This window comes from Schistocerca gregaria, chromosome 5 (assembly GCF_023897955.1).
Source record: "Schistocerca gregaria isolate iqSchGreg1 chromosome 5, iqSchGreg1.2, whole genome shotgun sequence".
NCBI classification, from domain to species: Eukaryota; Metazoa; Arthropoda; class Insecta; order Orthoptera; family Acrididae; genus Schistocerca; species Schistocerca gregaria.
Window position 1 is genome coordinate 273,529,875 of NC_064924.1, and position 20,737 is coordinate 273,550,611.

Consider the following 20,737-nt stretch of genomic DNA (forward strand, 5'->3'; position numbering starts at 1 on the left):
TGCCATTGCTGCTGTGATTACTCTTACCATAGGTCTGTGTGGGGTAAGGTTGTCATCCATGTTGTACTACAAATCCATTGTTCACTTGGTCTGTAAATCTCTGCATATTATCAGGATTGGGTTGTACTGGTCTCTCTTCGTATATCAAATCTATTGTGTCCAGTGCAGATAGGTGTCATGTTCTGGAATGGTAATGAGCTTTCCCCTAATGTGGGCAGGTAGATGGCTCTTTAAAATTTTCAGCACATCTACTTGAGACACCGGGTTCATCCCTATCTGGTTTTATTCAAATATTTTTCAAAAGAGCCCCTTAAGCTTCCACGTTTGCTATTGAATGGAGCTGTGTTGAATACTTCATGTCAGAGCCTCTCTTGTACAATCTCAGACCAATATTTGTCCAGAAAGGCTCTCTCAAACTGTTGATAGTAGTGGCAACATTCCGCCATGTCCGTAGCCCATAGCAGAACGTCACCCTGTGTGTATCCAACAACAAATCTAATTTTCTGGGGCTTCAGTCCAGGTACGAGGTAAAACATTGAAATGCTCTGACAAAGTCCACAGGGTTTGTCCATTTCCCTTTGGAGGTAAATACCAGGAACTGTCAATAGCTAAGTAATCCTTCATATGCAAGTAATGTTGACAATCACACCGCCCTGTCAGTGACAATTGTGTTTATGTTCGTGTGTGGCAACTGCACTTGCTCAACAGGTACAACTGCCAGCAAGTGTTGTTGCATTCTGCAGCCTTCACTATTTTCCTTCGACGAGCTGGCCACGTATTGTGAGTAACCAGTGAAAGTATCTAACTTCTCTAAAATCATGGGTTTGTTTCCTATCAAATGTTGTTTTTGAATGTCAGTAGTTTTAGTAATACTGTCTCTACTTCCTTTAAACCTGAATCTACTTTGGCCAGAAATTGAATGTCTTTCTCTTTTAGACTTTCTTCTACTGTATCTACATAAATCTTGCTCTCTGATACCACCTTATCAGCAATGGTGCTGCCCTTATCCAGCATCCCAGCTTCACCTTTTTCAGTTATTTCCTTAACATCTGCACATATCTTATCTCTCTGTTTTTTTTTTTTTTTTTTTTTTTTGGCAAATTTTGACTCTAAACTTAACTGGTTCAGTCTTAGACTTAACTTTTGTACTTCTGTAGATAAGTTTTTGCACACGTCTTGCTGCTCACTGACTGTGTCCATCACATTTTTTTTCCGACACATCCACTTGGTATTGCGCCTCCTGCATTTGAGGATATGCTTCACTAAGGTTTTGAAACTAACTTGCAAGTTGTTCCTGTTTATTTTCTATGGATGATACATTTTCTGTTAACGTATTTACAAACATCAAAAAAAGTTTTGCATCATCCTGGTTCCCAGAACTCCAGAAGATCGACATTGACTGTGGATATTGCATCACAGACATTGTCACTTTGACTGTTCAGAGATTTCAGTAAACCCCCCAAAAAGACATAAACAACGATGCATTAGCAGCACCTTTTAGACGCAAGGGGCCTAATAACCGCTCAGATCCAGTCATTCCACCAGGAAGGCTCGAGTTGTCTGTAGTTCAGCCATGCCTAGACGGTCAATACCGCAGTTTGATCGCATCTACATTGTTACTTTGTGCCAGGAAGGGCTCTCAACAAGGGAAGTGTCCAGGTGTCTCAGAGTGAACCAAAGCGATGTTGCTCGGACATGGAGGAGATACAGTGAGACAGGAACAGTTGATGACATGCCTTGCCCAGGCTGCCCAAAGGGCTACCACTGCAGTGGATGACTGCTACCTACAGATTATGGCTCGGAGGAACCCTGACAGCAATGCCACCATGTTGAATAATGCTTTTCGTGCAGGCACAGGACTTCATGTTATTACTCAAACTGTGTGCAATAGGCTGCATGATGCGCAACTTCACTCCTGACATCCATGGCAAGGTCAATTTTTGCAATCATGACACCATGCAGCATGGTACAGATGGGTCCAACAACATGCCGAATGGACCACTCAGGATTGGCATCATGTCCTCTTCATGCATGAGTGTTGCATATGCCTTCAACCAGACAGTCGTTGAAGACGTATTTGGAGGCAACCTGGTCAGGATGAATGCCTTAGACACACGGTCCAGCGAGTGCAGCAAGGTGTAGGTTCCCTGCTGTTTTGGGGTGGCATTATGTGGAGCCGACGTATGCCGCTGGTGGTCATGGAAGGCGCTGTAATGGCTGTATGATATGGAATCCTCCGACCATTAGTACAACTATATCGGCAGCATATTAGAGAGGCATCCGCCTTCATGGACGACAATTCACGCCCGCATCATGCACATCTTGTGAATGACTTCCTTCAGGGTGACGACATTGCTTGACTAGAGTTGCCAGTATGTTCTACAGACATGAACCCTATCGAACATGCCTTGGATAAATTGAAAAGGGCTGTTCATGGAGGACGTGACCCACCAACCACTCTGAGGGATCCAAGCCGAATCACCATCGAGGAGAGGAACAATCTGGACCAACCTTGATGAACTTGTGGATAGTATGCGACGACGAATAAAGGTATACAGCAAAGTAAAAAGATGTGTTACTGGGTATTCATCTACATCTACATCTACATGACTACTCTGCAATTCACATTTAAGTGCTTGGCAGAGGGTTCATCGAACCACAATCATACTATCTCTCTACTATTCCACTCCCGAACAGCGAGCGGGAAAAACGAACACCTAAACCTTTCTGTTCGAGCTCTGATTTCTCTTATTTTATTTTGATGATCATTCCTACCTATGTAGGTTGGGCTCAACAAAATATTTTCACATTCGGAAGAGAAAGTTGGTGACTGAAATTTCGTAAAAAGGTCTCGCCGCGACGAAAAACGTCTATGCTGTAATGACTTCCATCCCAACTCGTGTATCATATCTGCCACACTCTCTCCCCTATAACGTGATAATACAAAACGAGTTGCCCTTTTTTGCACCCTTTCGATGTCCTCCGTCAATCCCACCTGGTAAGGATCCCACACCGCACAGCAATATTCTAACAGAGGACGAACGAGTGTAGTGTAAGCTGTCTCTTTAGTGGACTTGTTGCATCTTCTAAGTGTCCTGCCAATGAAACGCAACCTTTGGCTCGCCTTCCCAACAATATTATCTATGTGGTCCTTCCAACTGAAGTTGTTCGTAATTTTAACACCCAGGTACTTAGTTGAATTGACAGCCTTGAGAATTGTACTATTTATCGAGTAATCGAATTCCAACAGATTTCTTTTGGAACTCATGTGGATCATCTCACACTTTTCGTTATTTAGCGTCAACTGCCACCTGACACACCATACAGCAATCTTTTCTAAATCGCTTTGCAACTGTACTGGTGTGTACAGCAATCTGAACCACCACCTCTGAAGGTCTCACCTGTATGGTGGTACAACATGCAATGTGAGTGTGGTTTTCAAGAGCATTAAAAAGGGCAGAAATGATGTTTATGTTGACCTCTCTTCCAATTTTCTGTACAGGTACCTAAACTCTCGCAACTGAGGTGATGCAAAACTTTTTTTGATTTGTGTATATCGTGGGATGTGTTGTAATCATTTCTTGTTTTAGTTGCTTACCTAGTTCTGTCAACTTCCCGGATAGTTCATCAGAATTTCGAAATTTTAAGAAAAAAAAAATCTGCATTCCTTTTTACACTTATTTAGGTGCATAAATGTAAAATATGATATAATCCTTTTTTATATGTTTTATTCCAAAATTTTTGAATGTTGCTTTTAAGCAACAGTGGTTCTTACAGGTAGTGACATCATAGAAACAAAATTCAATAAACATGGGTTCATTTAAGCAAAATATTGATTTATACATCACATTTTACAGCTTAGAAGTCTATGCACAGCATTTTTATTATTGACAATGTGTTGATGACTAATTTTCCTTCGAGTAATTAACAAATTAAACTTGGTGAATTAGTAAAAATTTGAAATTTTTTGTACTGCAAACATTTCACTGTTTTACTTTCATGTATCTTGTCAGACATCAGTGTGTGTTGTATCTTCTCCTTATGAAGTTGTTATATTCCATGAAAGATGTGGAAACATTTCTTATTTACTGTGAGACACAGATGCAATTTACACTTGGTGCAAAAAATTTGTGTAGTAGACTTAATGCAAACTTTACATCGAACTTTCTTCTCTACCATATCTGCAAAGTGTTCAAACCCATCAAAATGCGCGTCCATAACTGGGGCTGCACATACAGTCCTTTTTGTTGCAGAAGACCTTTTCAACATTTCAGAACTTGGTCTTCCTCTCTTCTTTTGGGAAGCTGATTTCCCCGCAAGCAGTAGACCTGCAGCAATATTAGCTTGGAACTACAGGAGTGACATCTTTGAGGTTTTGCCACGTTGGACCACATGAAGTTGGTGGAGTAGCCATCCATTGACAACTGCTACAGACGAACACCAGTACACAATGCGCATATATCACTTCCGTGACCTCAAGTTGATACGGTATAGTTCTATCAGCATGTCAGCAAGGTCCATGCCCCCCATATGTTTGTTGTACTTTTCCGCTATGTAAGATGCTGAATAGCATCTACATGTTGCCATGGGCTCAACACAAGCACATGTTGACACGAAATTTATGCATTTTCTGTCAAACCAGCGTACTAAAGCTACATTGTTTGTTGTCTCCAGTCACAGCAGCCACGTCCAGTTTTCTTGAGCTCCACTTCAGTTTTCAAGGGACATTTTCCCATCCAGTCTGTCCTGATAGTGCCACAGAATTCAATGCCCCTTTCTTTCAGGGCAATTGCTAATGGTATAGATGAAAACCAACTATCAGCAAACACTTTGAAATGCTGTTTCTCTGGCAATGTTTCCGTCAATGCCAAAACAATATCCCCAGAAAAACCTAATCCTCTATCACTGCAGGTGATTTTGTCAACATAAATTTCAAAATCATACATCATGCCTGAAGCACCAGCTCTCGTAAAAGATTTGTAGCCCCACTTGTGAGGCTTATTTCTTACGTACTGTTTCAAATTGCTTCTATCCTTGAATGGTATGATATAATCATCAACAGCTTGGTATTCTTCTGGAGGGAGTGTCTTCAATGATGACTGCAATACAGATAAAAGTGGGTAAATCTTGAAGAGTTTGTCACGATTAGTATTAGCTTCAGGCAAGTCTTCATTATTGACAACATGAAAATACTGCAGAAGCTGGAAGAAGCAACTCCTGCTCATCACATCAGCTAATGGTGAATACCTATACTCATTCAACCAGTATAAATGAATTGAAGGCATTTTGATTATGGCCATGTACAGTAAAATACCAACAAACTGCTACATTTCATTTGTTCGTCTGCAAATAAACTGAATCTTTTTGCAAAGCATAGATATTGGACTGCTCAGCAATGAGTTCAAATACGTCATCATTCATAAATATTTTATAATATTGCAAAGGTGTCATTTCTTCTACTGGTGGTGATCCTTTCCATTCTGTGTCGTGTACCACAAAATAAGTTTTTTTTAAATTTATAATCACTACGCTCACGTCTATGTTTTACTTGCTGCTGCTGCTCACGTGTAGATGGTGCTCCTTCATTTGTATTGTTGTCGCTTACATGTGATTTTGGCTGAGAAACAATAACTTTACCACTCCTGACTGCATCGGCCTGAAATTTAAAGATATTGACGTCTAAGATACGTAATTATACTTATGTACTTTCTCAATATTGTTACTTCTGTTAGTGATCCCTACCTTTGGAAATTCATATTCAGTCTCTTGCTCCTCTCTAATTGCCGAAATTTAATCCATCCTCCTTTTCCACCATCTGAAGGAAATTCATGACAGCTGCTTCGGAAATAGCTTGAGAACTTTCATCAATTTCGACAGTTTCATCTTTATCTTCGTCCCCAACATCTGATATATCCCCATCAGAGACATCAATGTATGCATTGAACACATTATCGGGTAAATACATAATATATTCTAGGTCAGCATCAGTCAAAATGCCAGACATAGTGACGCAATATTTAAAAAGTGTCTACAATGTGATTTTATAACTGCAAAGCAAAATTTCAAACACCTACATCAATAGATTTGTAAAGGCAGGCATTATATTACGAAATTTCCACTCAATTCCACTGTTGATTTGAAGCAACATAAGATTTTTCACAGTTTATCGTATATGGAAATCATTATGCAAGTCAAATGTATGATGACGCTCAACAATTGTTTCCTTCTTCCCGCGCGTTAGTTCCTGCCATTTGTTTTCAGGAACAGTCACTACTGGCATGGAGCTTCAAGTAAACAGTGGCAAAGAGTAGTTAAAATCGGTTTGATATAAATACACCTATGGAAAGACGATGTTTCTTATAAGCTACGCTGGTAAAGAAAGGGTTAGCGTGAGTGTGTGTGTGTGTGTGTGTGTGTCTATTGTTGACGAAGGTCTTAATGGTCGAAAGATTTAATTATGAAAGTCTTTTTGTTGTGCCTATCTGCAACTCACCATCTCTGCTATTTGGAGAGTGGCAACTTTCCTTTGTAGCAACGTTGCCGCGCGCTAATTCAAGCTCGCCGGCGGGCGCGCGCGCGCGCGTTTGTGTGTGTGTGTGTGTGTGTGTGTGTGTGTGTGTGTCAGTGCACTGCTGTGCGGTCGTAATTACTGTACACGATGTCTGTGTAGTTCCATGCCCAACCTTTAGAGTCGCTGTGTTTTCTAGCTTTTATATATGTTCTGTTTATTATTATTATTATTATTCCTTGTTTTTTGAGTTAATTGGTTCAAATGGCTCTGAGCACTATGGGACTCAACTGCTGTGGTCATTAGTCCCCTAGAACTTAGAACTACTTAAACCTAACTAACCTAAGGACATCACACACATCCATGCCCGAGGCAGGATTCGAACCTGCGACCGTAGCAGTCGCATGGTTCCGGACTGCGCGCCTAGAAGTTAATTGGTAGTTCCGTGCCTCCTGGCTTTGTGGACGAGTACTGTTTTCTCTCCAACAACTACGGAAGTTTTCCCAGGATTAAGGATCCTTCTGTAGAGGCCGGAAGCAAATTTTGTAACTCCGATCAGTCCATGCATGCCAGGCGTCGTCAGATACGCGCTCACAATAAAGTTATTGTTGCTGAACTGAAGGTCTCTATTCTTCTGAATCACATTAAGCAAAGGTCGGACAGCCACCAGTTTAGCTGAACCAGACAAGTGGTGACCCCGACGTGATCCAAGCAGAAACTGACGTGATTAAGAAGAAACAGGCATGAGCTACGTAAGTAACGAGCACATAATGACCGAACAGCAGGCCTTCTCTAGGATTTCTGTCCATTTGCTGCCGTTCTGGCCCGACAACCCGGTACTCTGGTTCGCGCAGGCAGAGGGAAGTTTTGGCTGCGCTGGAATAACGGCCGAAGAAACTAAATTTGCGCTGATTGTGAACCAGCTCGACCAACGCTACGCAGCCGAGGTGCAGAACATAATCACAGCACCGCCCGAGACTGGAGCTTATACCAGGCTAAAATCAGAGTTGATTTGATGGTTGGCCGTGTCACAAGAGGCCCGGATACGTCAGGTTCTGACACAGGAAGAAATTGGGGACAGGAAGCCTTCTCAATACCTGAGATATCTACGCAGCAAAGTTGACACTGTTACTGTGCCGGACAGTCTGCTCAGAACGCTGTGGAGCAGTAGGTTGCCGCCGTAAATAAAAGCCATAATCGCCTCACAAACGGACATGCCGCTGGATGACGTGGCGCAGCTAGCAGACCGGATTCAGGACGAGATAACACCGGCTCAGGTCAGCGCAGTCGCGACGCTGGACAACAGTACAACAAGTACCGAGTCTGTAGCACGGGCCGACCAGAATTCACTCGCGGCCAAGGTTGAGCTTTTGTGCGCCCAGGTCAGTGTGCTGCTCGCACGTGACGACGACAACAATAGGAGAAGCTCATACAGACGGCGGCGTTCGAGAAGCAGATCTTCCGGCGGCACTACTACTCCACAAGGCAAGGTACCATTGTGCTGGTACCACCGACGATGCGGCGATCAGACAAGGAAGTGCACATCGCCATGCTTACACCCAAACACCACCGGCGGTCGACAATAGGCGCGACCGAGTGCCAGTTATCCTCCAAGCGCCTGTTCGTTACCGTTAGGAGTTCCGGCGTGTTTTTAATTGTCCCTGACTCGGACCTGAGTATCATACCAGGAACAGCCCTACATCGTTGCCGGCCGCCAACTGTCTTCTGTCTGACGGCTGTGAACAATTCTTCCATCGCAACATATGGCACACAGAGGGTGGAGCTTAACCTCGGCCTACGTCGCCCGTAAGAGTGGAATTTTACAGACTGACGTCACGGAGGCGATCATCGGGGCTGACCTCCTGGCGCACTACCACCTGCTGCTGGACGTCGGGAATGCACGCTTGGTAGACAGTGTCACTGGCTTAGCAGTCACGGGTTTCCGTCGCAACACCGCAATGCACAGTGCCAAGTTGGTCCATGCTACGGAAGGTGAGTACACTTAATTACTGCTTAACTTTCCGAACTTGACCCGGCCGCCCAGCACTCCGAGGTTCATACCACATGACACGGTGCATCACATTCAAACAACTGATGGTCCCCCAGTAGCATGCCGACCTAGGCGTCTCACTCCGGACCGCTTGTCGATAGTGAAGGCAGAATTTGACGCCATGATTCACGAGGGCATAATGCGGCCGTCTAAGAGCCCTTGGTCCTCCGCATTACATCTTGTTCCGAAGAAGGGTGGAGCTCGGCGCCCATGCACTGACTACCGTGCGCTTAACGCACGAACAGTGCCGGACAGATATCCCGTTCCGTTACTGAGAGATTATAATCACGCTTTATATGGCGCCACGGTGTTCACAGATCTGGACTGCGCTAAAACATGTACACAGATTCCAATGGCCAATGACAACATTCCAAAGACTGCAATAATCTACATCTACATTTATACTCCGCAAGCCACCCAACGATATGTGGCGGAGGGCACTTTACGTGCCACTGTCATTACCTTCCTTTCCTGTTCCAGTCGTGTATGGTTCGCGGGAAGAACGACTACCGGAAAGCTTCCGTACGCGCTCGAATCTCTCTAATTTTACATTCGTGATCTCCTCTGGAGGTATTACTAAGGGAAAGCAATATATTCTATACCAGAGCCAGAAACGCACCCTCTCGAAACCTGGACAGCAAGCTACACCCGATACAGAGCGCCTCTCTTGCAGAGTCTGGCACTTGAGTTTGCTAAACATCTCTGTAACGCTATCATGCTTACCAATTAACCCAGTGACGAAACGCGCCGCTCTTCTTTGGATCGTCTGTATCTCATCCGTCAACCAGATCTGGTACGGATCCCACACTGATGAGCAATACTCAAGTGCAGGTCGAATGAGTGTTTTGTAAGCCACCTCCTTTGTTGATGGACTACATTTTCTAAGGACTCTCCCAATGAATCTCAACGTGGTACCCCCCTTACCAAAAATTAATTTTATATGATCATTCCACTTCAAATCGTTCCGCACACATACTCCCAGATATTTTACTGAAGTAACTGCTACTAGTGTTTTTTTCCGTTATCATATAAATATGCAATAAAGGATCCTTCTTTCTATGTATTCGCAATACATTACATTTGTTTATGTTAAGGGTCAGTTGGCACTCCCTGCACCAAGTGCTCCGCTGCAGATCTTCCTGCATTTCGCTACAATTTTCTAATGCTGCAACTTCTCTGTATACTACAGCATCATCTGCGAAAAGCCGCTTGGAACTTCCGACACTATCTAGTAGGTCATTTATATATATTGTGAAAAGCAATGGTCCCATAACACTCCCCTGTGGCACGCCAGGGGTTACTTAAACGTCTGTAGACTTCTCTCCATTGAGAACCACATGCTGTGTTCTGTTTGCTAAAAACTCTTCAATCCAGCCACACAGCTGGTCTGATATTCCGTAGGCTCTTACTTTGTTTATCAGGCAACAGTGAGGAACTGCATCGAACGCCTTCTGCAAGTCAAGGAAAATAGCATCTACCTGGTAGCCTGTATATAATATTTTCTGGGTTTCATGAACAAATAAAGCGAGTTGGGTCTCTCACGATCGCTGTTTCCGGAATCCATGTTGATTCCTAGAAAGTAGATTCTGGGTTTCCAGAAACGACATGATACGCGAGCGAAAAACATGTTCTAAAATTCTACAACAGGTCGACGTTAGAGATATAGGCTTATTATAGCTTTGCGCATCTGCTCGACGATCCTTCTTGAAGACTGGGACTACCTGTGCTCTTTTCCAATCATTTGGAACCTTCCGTTCCTCTAGAGACTTGGGGTACACGGCTGTTAGAAGGGGGGCAAGTTCTTTCGCATACTCTGTGTAGAATCGAATTGGTATCCCATCAGGTCCAGTGGACTTTCCTCTGTTGAGTGATTCCAGTTGCTTTTCTATTCCTTGGACACTTATTTCGATGTCAGCCATTTTTTCGTTTGTGCGAGGATTTAGAGAAGGAACTGCAGTGCGGTTTTCCTCTGTGAAACAGCTTTGGAAAAAGGTGTTTAGTATTTCAGCTTTACGCGTGTCAACCTCTGTTTCAATGCCATCATCATTCCGGAGTGTCTGGATATGCTGTTTCGAGCCACTTACTGATTTAACTTAAGACAAGAACTTCCTAGGATATTCTGTCAAGTCGGTACATAGAATTTTACTTTCGAATTCGCTGAACACTTCACACATAGCCCTCCTTACGCTAACTTTGACATCGTTTAGCTTCTGTTTGTCTGAGAGGTTTTGTCTGCGTTTAAACTTGCAGTGAATCTCTCTTTGCTTTCACAGTAGTTTCCTAACTTTGTTGTTGAACCACGGTGAGCTTTTCTCGTCTCTCTCAGGTTTATTGGAAGCAAATTTATGACTTTCGGTTTACGCAACCCGCTCTGACCTGGCAAAGGTTTATAGACTCGGTTCTCTAGAGGCTACCGTTTTGTTTCACCTACCTGGACGATGTGTCAGTATTCTCTGCTGACCATGAACAACACCGATAACATCTGCGAGAGATTTTCGACCGATTGGAGCGTTACGGTGTCGTCTTGGACGTGGACAAATGTGTTTTTGGGCAGTCAGAGGTGACATTTCTTGGCCATAAGATTTCTGCTGAAGACTCTCTTCCTCTGTCCGAGAAGATGGACGCTATCTTGCAGCTATACCGACCAACTACGATCAAAGAATTACGTCTTTTTTTGGGGATGCTCAGTTTTTATCGACGACACCTTCCCCACGCTTCGGCATTATCAGGCCCTAAAGTAAATAGCAAGTATCTGATACAGTGGACAGAGGGCATGTGTTCTGCGTTCGAGGCAACAAAGAAGAGCATGGCCGACGCAGCGCTTCTGGCACGCCCACGGCTCGACGCGCCTCTAGCAATTGTCGTAGACGCGAGCCAGACGGCGATCGGAGCCGCGTTACAACAATGGTCGGACAACGCTACTGGCGTATTATTCCCACACAGAGAAAATGGAGCACATATGACCGTGAGCTCCTGGCGGTATACCAAGCAGTGAAATATTTCCGCCCCCAAGTGGAAGCGCGAACTTTCACGATATATACAGACCACAAGCCACTCATGTTCGCCTTCCTTCGGAATAGTGTCAATTGCTCCCCCGTCAATTTCATCACCTTGAGTTCGTGGCCCAGTTTACTACCGACATTAGACATATTTCTGGGATCGACAACATTGTTGCGGATTGCCCATCACGGATCAGCAGTGTTTCCAATACCATAGACTTTCCTGCACTGGCACAGGCACAGAGAGACGACGAAGAACTCCTTGCCTATGTTAAAGATACGGCTTCCGCATTGCAACTGAAACTCATTGATGTTCCGGGGGAAGATACACGGCTATACTGCGACGTTTCTCGCGGCCGACCTCGTTCCTTTCTGACACCGGCTTTTAGAAGACAAGCCTTTGATACAGCACATGGATTGTCCCATCCAGGGGTACACCCGACATTCCGCCTAGTATCGCAACGTTTCGTGTGGCCGGGCATACAAACAGACTGCAGCGAGTGGGTCCGATCTTGTCTTCAGTGCCAACGCTGCAAAATTAACCGCCATGTACACGCACCGATCGGCGATTTTCCTGATACCACCGCCCGCTTTGCCCACGTTCATTTGGATGCAGTCGGACCACTTCCACCTTCTAACAGACAAAGATATCTGTTTACAATGATCGACCGTTTTACACGTTGGCCGGAGGCATTGCCAGTGGGTAATACCACAGCAGACACATTAGCTTCCGCTTTTGCAACGACTTGGTTGGCAAGATTTGGGTGCCCACTACATATTACCACTGAACGCGGATGGCAATTTGAATCAGACTTGTTCTCACAGCTGGCCAAGTTCTGTGGTTACACCCATCACAAGACCACAAGTTATCACCCAGCAAGCAACGGAATGATCGAACGCTTGCACCGTTGTTTGAAGGCCGCGCTGATGTGCCACGAAGAAACCTGGACAACCGCATAACCAGTGGTTTTGTTAGGCTTACGGACTACTTTAAAACCAGACCTGGGGTCGTCAGCGGCAGGACTGGTTTATGGAGTAACACTGCGCCTTCCTGGTGACTTTGTAGACGCTGATGCCATAGAGACAGTTGCTACTGGCCAGCCGGATTTCTTGCGACGCTTGAGGGACCATGTATCAAAGATTCGCCCTCAGAAAGCTACACGTCGTGGCAAGCCGCCTACTTTCGGGCTACATGACCTGAAACAATGTCGTCACGTCATGCCTCCGCACTGAGGGCGTTAAACCGCCCCTACAAGCTCCTTATTCTGGTCCGTATGAAGTGCTACGGCGCAGTGCCCACACGATGGATATCTTAGTGAACGGACAGCCACCAGTTTAGCTGAATCCGACACCTTCATAATATCGTCACATTCCATCCTGGATTATTCATTTTTTGATACCCTTCAGTTATGTTACACTTCCCTGAAATTCTTTTTGTTGTGCAAACTGTTGTGTTATATGTTGCATGAGTTGTGTCAAATTGTTTGACTCACTAGTATTTACATTGTTTTTAGAACTGTTTCCTGTTCTTGTGTTCGCGATTGCATGGGCAAGTAATCAAAGGAATTTTCTCTGTCGCGCCCTTCAGTTTCGCTATTAGAAAAAATGTATTCCGGTGAGAACTGACGAACTGTCTCGTTGAGCGTCATAAAAGTAACATCATGATCAGTTATATTACTAGTGTCATCATTTATTGATAGTGAGACGCCAACCTCGTTGTTTTGGTTGCCATTGACCAGTTCACGAGTTGGCGCATTACCTTCTACTGTTGTCCAGCTCGGATTTCCATCTTGGCGTATTGCTTTTTGTAATGAATTTTGAACAATGATAATTTCCTTTGACTCCATTGTGAATAGTTTTTACCAAACTTGAGAATAAAATTTTTCAAAACCGATATTTTGTCTGTATCGATACTTTTCAATTGAAGTAGGTTTATCGCATATTCACTGATGAACCTTTGTTATTATCTGTATTTAAATAACTTATCTTGCACTTTAATGATGACTTTGTACAAATTTTCATCTTTTCTGTAGAAATGCACTTTTCGTATAGGATATTAATTGGAAGGAAAAGAGATTACCTATTGCCAGAGAGACGGCGCCAAGCTCGGCCAAATAACCATTCAGCGTACAGCCAAATAACCATTCAGCCTATCTGTACCGCTGAAAACATCATTTCCGGTTCGTCTCCTTTTTAGGCAGAATTTAATTTTAATCTGCTCCTTCAATCTCGTGGACAATGAAAGTTTTGTTAATTCCTTGTAACAATAATATGAATTGTTTATGTCAAAAATTTTTGTCTCAACAATTGAAAGTTCTGTTCATATTTCGCTCTGCGCCGTCCTTTAAATGGTCGCCATTGAATAGGGATGTGGAAATGGATTAATAATTGTTTGAATAATTGGAAAAATTGATTGGAAAGAATAGTTGAGAACATTTCGAAGGTAATTTATGAACCTGTGCACAATCTTGGGTGAACTTTAACTGATACTAATAATAAGCCATGGTATATCATTATATTCAAGGTAAATAAACATTATTTGCATTACTTACTGCTGCTTGCTTCCAGTAGTGTACAGTACCAAATACTCACCGCAACCACTGAAATTGTCCATCTATCTATCAGTTCTTAAACACTCAAAGCACAATATTTTTAGTATAAGTAAAAATGATTAAGATGGCTCTGAGCACTATCGGACTCAACATCTGAGGTCATCGTTCCCCTAGAACTTAGAACTACTTAAACCTAACTAACCTAAGGACGACACAAACACCCATGCTCAAGGCAGGATTCGAACCTGCGACCATAGCGGTCGCGCGGTTCCAGACTAAAGCGCCTGGAACCGCTCGGCCACTGCGGCCGGCAGCAATGATTAGTGAACATGTAAATGTAGTAAACAGAAATTTTATTTAACTTACAGCTTTCTCCAAGAGTTGCGGGGAAACTTTAGAACAAAATGAACAGCTATTGAAAGAAGCACACTAAAGAGCAGTGTGAAGTGAGGCTCTCGCAACTAATGAATCAATGAATTGTCATAAGCTGACCTAGGCTGAAGACTGTGACTGAAACTGTGACGTGTAGATCCCACCGGCCGTCCTATGTTGCAGTGGCAAAGGGCAATCGCAGTCAGTGCCACTTGTATTTAATGATATTATTTGTTCTTTCTTTCCTTATATGTAAGCTGTATGTAAACTAAATGAACTATAAACCAAAGGCACCGCCAAAAGTGTATTAACGAGTTGTTTTGTGGCAAGGATAATGTTTTGATACATCGTTATATATCTGTAGGAAACAAAGTAAGAAATACGCTCTTCAATTTCTTTATTCATGTATCTTCACCATTTTGTTTCGGGAGGTGCCAGCGTACGGGCGTATGCTTGGATCCGTTGTACCGGCATTGTTAGAAATGTGTATTTTAACAGTTCATTAAAAGTGTTATAAAAAAGTTGTTGGAAAAGGAATATTTATTCGCACGATTGTAAGTTCAATCCCTATCTGTTCATCATTTCACTTGCCGCCGGTATCCTGCATAAAGTGGTTCGGTGAAGACAAGAATAATTAACGCCGTATCTGGAGGAGCGTTCCTGCATAGACGTTGTCACACTCACGACTAAACACAAGGAAATTAATGTGAAGGTAATGACTCAGACTTGATAGGCACCTATTGAACTTGGTTTACTTATACTCGCGACCGCTACGGTTGCAAGTTCGAATCCTGTCCAGCTTCCCTTCAATGACATCTGTTCACCACTCTGTAGCGCACCTCTCCTTACCATTGTGTTTTAAAGTAATACACAAAAGTTTCATTATGATACTCTTCAGTGTGAAATCTGTGAACCATGCATTTCTGCCATTTGTCAAATGCTTATAACACCAAGTCAGTTCTTTAATTTGGATTCTTACGAGCATAGCTATGGAACTCCACTGGTATTGACGGTGCAAGCAACATGTGGCAACTGCTAATATTTATTTAATAAGTCACTCCGAACTTAGAGCAGGACCTTAAGCTAGCATATTTCAGCTGTTCCTCATTGCCTGTATCTCCCAGTTGGCTCATTAATTTGACTTCCTTTACTCACACAATTGATGAAGCACCCTGGTACCGGTAGAGGAAGTGTCTTTTGAGAATGGTGAACGTTTATTTAACTACAGACTTCTGAACTTAATGCGCAATGTGCATACAGTATATTTTTGTAATCAGCTAATTAAACTGGTTTCATTTCTTCACACATAGCTCAAGAAGCCCACTGAGATTGATGGTGTTAGTGACATATGGTAACGATTAATATTTTTGTGATGATGGTCCTCACAATGTTGTGCATAATCTGCAGTTCACTGTACCCAAAAATAGATATCTCTTCGCAAATTTGAAACGTATAATTGAAAAATAGTTTGGGACTTCTTAGAGGATGGCGATCGACATATCGTGGCTGTTTTCCAGGCGGAGCTCCTGCAGCAGCAACACAGGTAGCACAGCAGTCTAAGTCACTGCTTTGGACACACCAGATTCTGTCATCTGTCAACTATGCTTTGAGCTTCCTCCACCAGTAACTATAACTGATGGCTTTACCATGCAGCATTGTTGAACATCGTGAAGATTACGATGAAGGTCACGTATGAATGGTGGCGGAATGACTGCCAATTGCCGGCATTTTTAGCAAACAGAGGTGATGCTGACAAGATCGGCAGCATCACCAAAGATGAGGTCCAACAGCTCACTCACCTGCAAGCACGGAAAGGAGGAGGATGCGATCGAATGGAAAATACACCGCAGAGGCAACTGGAATCAGAGGCAGTGTGAATTCCGACAGCCGTTTTAACAGCATTCTTCAAACCAGCCACTACTTTTGCATATGAAAATATGCCGAAGTGGTAGCCATTTCAAAAGCAGGAAAGGACGCCAGGCTGGTGCAGAATTTCCGATCTTTTAGCCTGCTGTGCTCCCTGTGCGAGACCTTCGAGAGGTTCAGTGCCAAGTGACTGAGACTTCAGGTCAGGAATGAAGCCCTGTTCTGTGATGAACAGCTTGGCTTTCCTGGGGGCCATTCTATACAGCTGGTGGAGCAGCTGGGGCAATGGAGTGTTTTGTGTAGCTAGGCACAATGCTCCTTGGCTTCTCCAGAGCCTTTAACAATGTGTGGTACAAACCTCCTACACAAGCTGCTTGTAAATGGGGTATTTGTCTCGCTCATCTGCTTTTTACAACCCTACCTGAGTGGACAAACCATCCATGTGCATGCCAACACAGGCACCTCAGCAGCATGTATCATAAGAGTGAGAGTACCAAGGGTGTCTGTGCCTGGACTCCTTCTGTACTCCCTCCCCACTGCTGATATACCAAAGAAACTCAAAGGCACGGAAGCTGACATCTGATCTACAGCCAGTGAATGTTATGGATGCCTCACACCTTCATCTCGCACTGACAAGTACCTCGGCATCATTCTGGACTGGAGCCTCTCTGGAACGCCCACATATGGGAGGTGAAGGGTAATGCACTTGGGGGAATGCACTTACTGTACACCTTGCTGAGCCCCATAACGACACTGCCCTCAGACCACCGCCCCACGCACTACCTAGCTCTCATCAGGCTGGTGCTATAATATTCTGCTGAAGTGCTGGGAAACGCCGCCAGCACGTCAATGAAGATGCTGAAACGATGCGGAATAAAGCCTTATGGCTGTTGTTGCGTCTTCCCAGAGATTTCCTGTCGAGAGAACTACAACAGACTTCCGGAATTCCAATACTCGAAGATATATCCCAGCTGCCTGCAAGAAGATTCTGTGAGGCAGCACGGGATCTGAGAACAGACTCGTGGAGTGGCCAATCATATACGATTTACATAAACGATCTGGTTGATGGTATTGACAGCGGCATTAGACTGTTTGCCAATGATGCTGTAGTCTACAGGAAAGTCGTATCACACTAAAGTTGTGAACAAGGTTGATGATATTGACAGCGGCATTAGACTGTTTGCCAATGATGCTGTAGTCTACAGGAAAGTAGTATCACACTAAAATTATGAACAAATCAATGAGGATTTGCAGAAAATAAATGTGTGCTGTAAAGACTGGCACTTATCTCTCAATATTAGTAAGTGTAACCTACTGTGTATAACAAGGCGAAAATCCCCATTAATGTACAAGTACAAAATAAATGCCCAGTCTTTGGAAGCGGTAACATATGTCAAATACCTGGGTGTGACTATTCGAAATGATCTCAAATGGAACGATCAGATTACACAAGTAATGGGTAAGGCGAACTCTAGGTTGTGGTCTATTGTTAGAATCCTGAAACTATGCAGTTCTTCAACAAAGGAAATTGCTTACGATATGTTAGTTCGTCCAGTCTTAAGAGTACTGTTCGTCTGTATGGGACCCTTACCAGTTGGGTCTGATTCAAGAAACTGAGAAGGTCCAAAGAAGAGCGATAAGATTCGTGACTGTTATATTTAGCTATCGCGAGAGCGTTACAAATCTCATAGAAAGTTTGAAGTGGTAGACACTTGCAGACAGACGACGCGCTAAACGGAAGGGGCTGCTCACTAAATTCCGAAATACGATCTTCGCCTTGGATGTAGAGCATATGTTATTACTACCAACTCTCAAATCGCGCAATGATCACCATTCAAAGATAAGAGGAATTAGAGCTCTTACTGAGGCATTCAGACAGTCGTTTTTCCCTCGCGCGATCCGCGCGTGGTACAGAGGGGGGAGGAATCACTTTGGCGTGAATTGTGCCCTCCGCCATATACCGCTTGGTGGCTAGCGGAGTATATATGTAGATACACTGGCGACAGAACATGAAATGGTCAGACCCGTTGTGAGGCTAGTCACGCTATGAGGCGAAGGAAAAAGACAAAACAATTTGACAATGTGAGGAAGAGACCATTAATGAGAGGTAACACAACTGAACCCATGGCAGAAAGAGGAACAGCAACAATTGCTTAATCAGTAACAAAACAGCCTGAAGCCTCGTAGAAACAGCAGGTGAGTGAGTGAATAATTGGACCCTCACCGGCCAGGCAGGCAAAATTGATAGATGTAATGGAGAAGATCCAAAGAAGAGCAGAGCGTACTTATCTCTGAGAGTCGCCCAATATACTGTTTATGCGAAAAGACCATGAAAATAAAATGAAGGATTCGAAGTCACACAGGGACTCACCACTAGTCACAAGCGCGAGTGTGAAGGGAATTGAAGCATTTGAGATGTGCTATACAAGAATGTTGAAAATTAAGTGCACTGATAAGAACAGAAATGAGGGTGTGCATGGTAGAATCAATGAGAAAAGAAAAATGTGTTCTATACTGACTAGAAGGAGGGGCAGCATGATAGAATATATGTTTAGGCATAAGGCTCACCTTTCATGATTCTAGAAGGATCATTGGTAGGCAAAAACTGTAGGAGAAGACCAAGATTGAAATAATCTAACAAATTATTGAGGATATTGGTTTCAGGTAACTCTGAGATGAAGGAGTTGATATGGGACAGGAATTCGTGGTATACCACAGCGAACTGATCAGAATGCCATTGGCCCTAAAAACATGTTTTCCTCTAGCTGCTATACACAATATTAGGCAAAACTTAAGGGCGAAAGTAACTTCCTTATGATGTGTCATTGTCAAGTAACATAGCTCGATGAAACTCGGACCATTCATAGAAAGAAACAAGTACAGTACGCAATGAGAGGGACACAAATGAAACTTTTATTCAAAGACAATAATTTCACTCGAATCACCACGGTTTGTGATGGGCCCTTGAACGTTACAGAAGGCGGGACATGGTTCTCAAAGGTGTGTGTGATCACTCCGGGCGTCAGTGAATGCTCTGCAATGTACTGCCTTGCGGGGAAAGGAGTTGGTAATCATTCTTATGGTAGGGCGTCCCGTTCCTCCATCAGGGAGTTGACAACTGCTGCTTGGTTGTTGGTGCATGTGTAAATGCTGCAGTACCTTTTTCAACGCATCCCACACATATTCGGTGGGATTTAAGTAGACAGAATGGGCGGAGAAATGGGACGCCTTATCACAACAACTCCTTACTAACCTAGTAGCCAGCATGGCAGCACGTTGCAGAGCATGTACTGCCGTCCGTGGTGATCACACCCCATATTAAAAGCCATGTTCCAGCTCTTGTAATGTCCGTAGAACCACCACAAATTATGGTGATTTCAGTGCTATTATTGTCTTTGAATAAAGGTGTTTATGTTCGTCTCGTAGCTTTCTGACACCTTCTGTACTACATTGTAGCAGTTCTTTCTACGTGGTCTAACTTTCATCGAACTATGTTACTTGGCAGTGATACAGCGTCCTTAGAATTTGTCCAAAACATTGTTTAATGAGAAGTGTCTGGATACTTTTGTCGTGTCAGGCCCGGATCTTGTTTGCAGTTTCAACTCAACACGAAATTCAAGACATCCGATACTTCTTTAGAAGTAAAGTATTTTAATCTGCCCCTGGCCTTGTTTCCAAGCTCTTCTCATTTTATTACAAGATATGAAACATCAGAGTAGAAAATAAATACCGCACACATCCGATGTGTGACAATGGCCTTAAATGTCATAAAAGCCTGTGTGTAGCCGACTTCCATTTGAAGCAAAAACTACCAAAGTTATTTATGAATTACCTCGTAACGAGACACCCCCAGTTTTTCTACTACTGCCGACACAGCACCATTTAAATTTTTACGTGACCGGTGTCAACCGTATTAAACCGTCATGTTCAGATTGACAAGAACTGTCGACAACCATAGTTACAATGAAAATCAATCACTTTCAGATCAATGCGCAATGTAATGGTTTTATCCTCAGTGAGGTTTGATAGGGTGACACTGGTAATGTGAAAATATAAAGGTTATTTTGTCTGATTCGTTTTCGCGCCTTATTCGATTTACGCCGCAAAGGGAGAAGTCTATTACAATTGGTCAATTCCACGTCAGCCATCATGAATTTCTTGAAGTACCAACATTGCTCCTACGTAACACAGTAATTACTAGCAAACCTAAAAAAAATATGCATGTAGTTCCCCAGCGCTGACTGTTCATGTAACAATCAAACAGTACTTTATTATATTAAATAAAATAGTGTGAAGTATTTCCCTCTCATCACATCGACTACAGATGTTATTATCCATGTGATGATATGCTATGGGCAGCACAGGACGTACGTATGCTGCAGTTTTATGG

The 20,737-nt window shown here is 43.4% G+C and overlaps 1 protein-coding gene and 1 long non-coding RNA gene across 3 annotated transcripts in view; one reads left to right on the plus strand and one right to left on the minus strand.

Annotated features, from left to right (window-relative positions):
- Positions 1-3,710: 3,710 nt before the first annotated feature.
- LOC126271948 (uncharacterized) lies at positions 3,711-6,278 on the minus strand. The gene is made up of 3 exons (XR_007549159.1): positions 6,075-6,278; positions 5,743-5,904; positions 3,711-5,656 (listed from the first exon to the last, which is right to left on the minus strand). It is a non-coding gene; the product is annotated as an uncharacterized LOC126271948 (long non-coding RNA).
- A 1,954-nt stretch (positions 6,279-8,232) lies between these two features.
- Positions 8,233-20,737, plus strand: part of LOC126271947 (F-box/WD repeat-containing protein 9-like) — a 137,478-nt gene continuing 124,973 nt past the window's right edge. The window contains exon 1 of one of the 2 annotated variants that reach the window (XM_049974376.1): positions 8,233-8,500. In XM_049974376.1, coding sequence (XP_049830333.1) covers positions 8,272-8,500 — 229 coding nt within the window. In that variant the 5' untranslated portion in view covers positions 8,233-8,271. Of the gene's footprint in view, positions 8,501-20,568; positions 20,715-20,737 lie in introns of those variants that run through there. The other variant, XM_049974377.1, reaches the window with a different exon arrangement.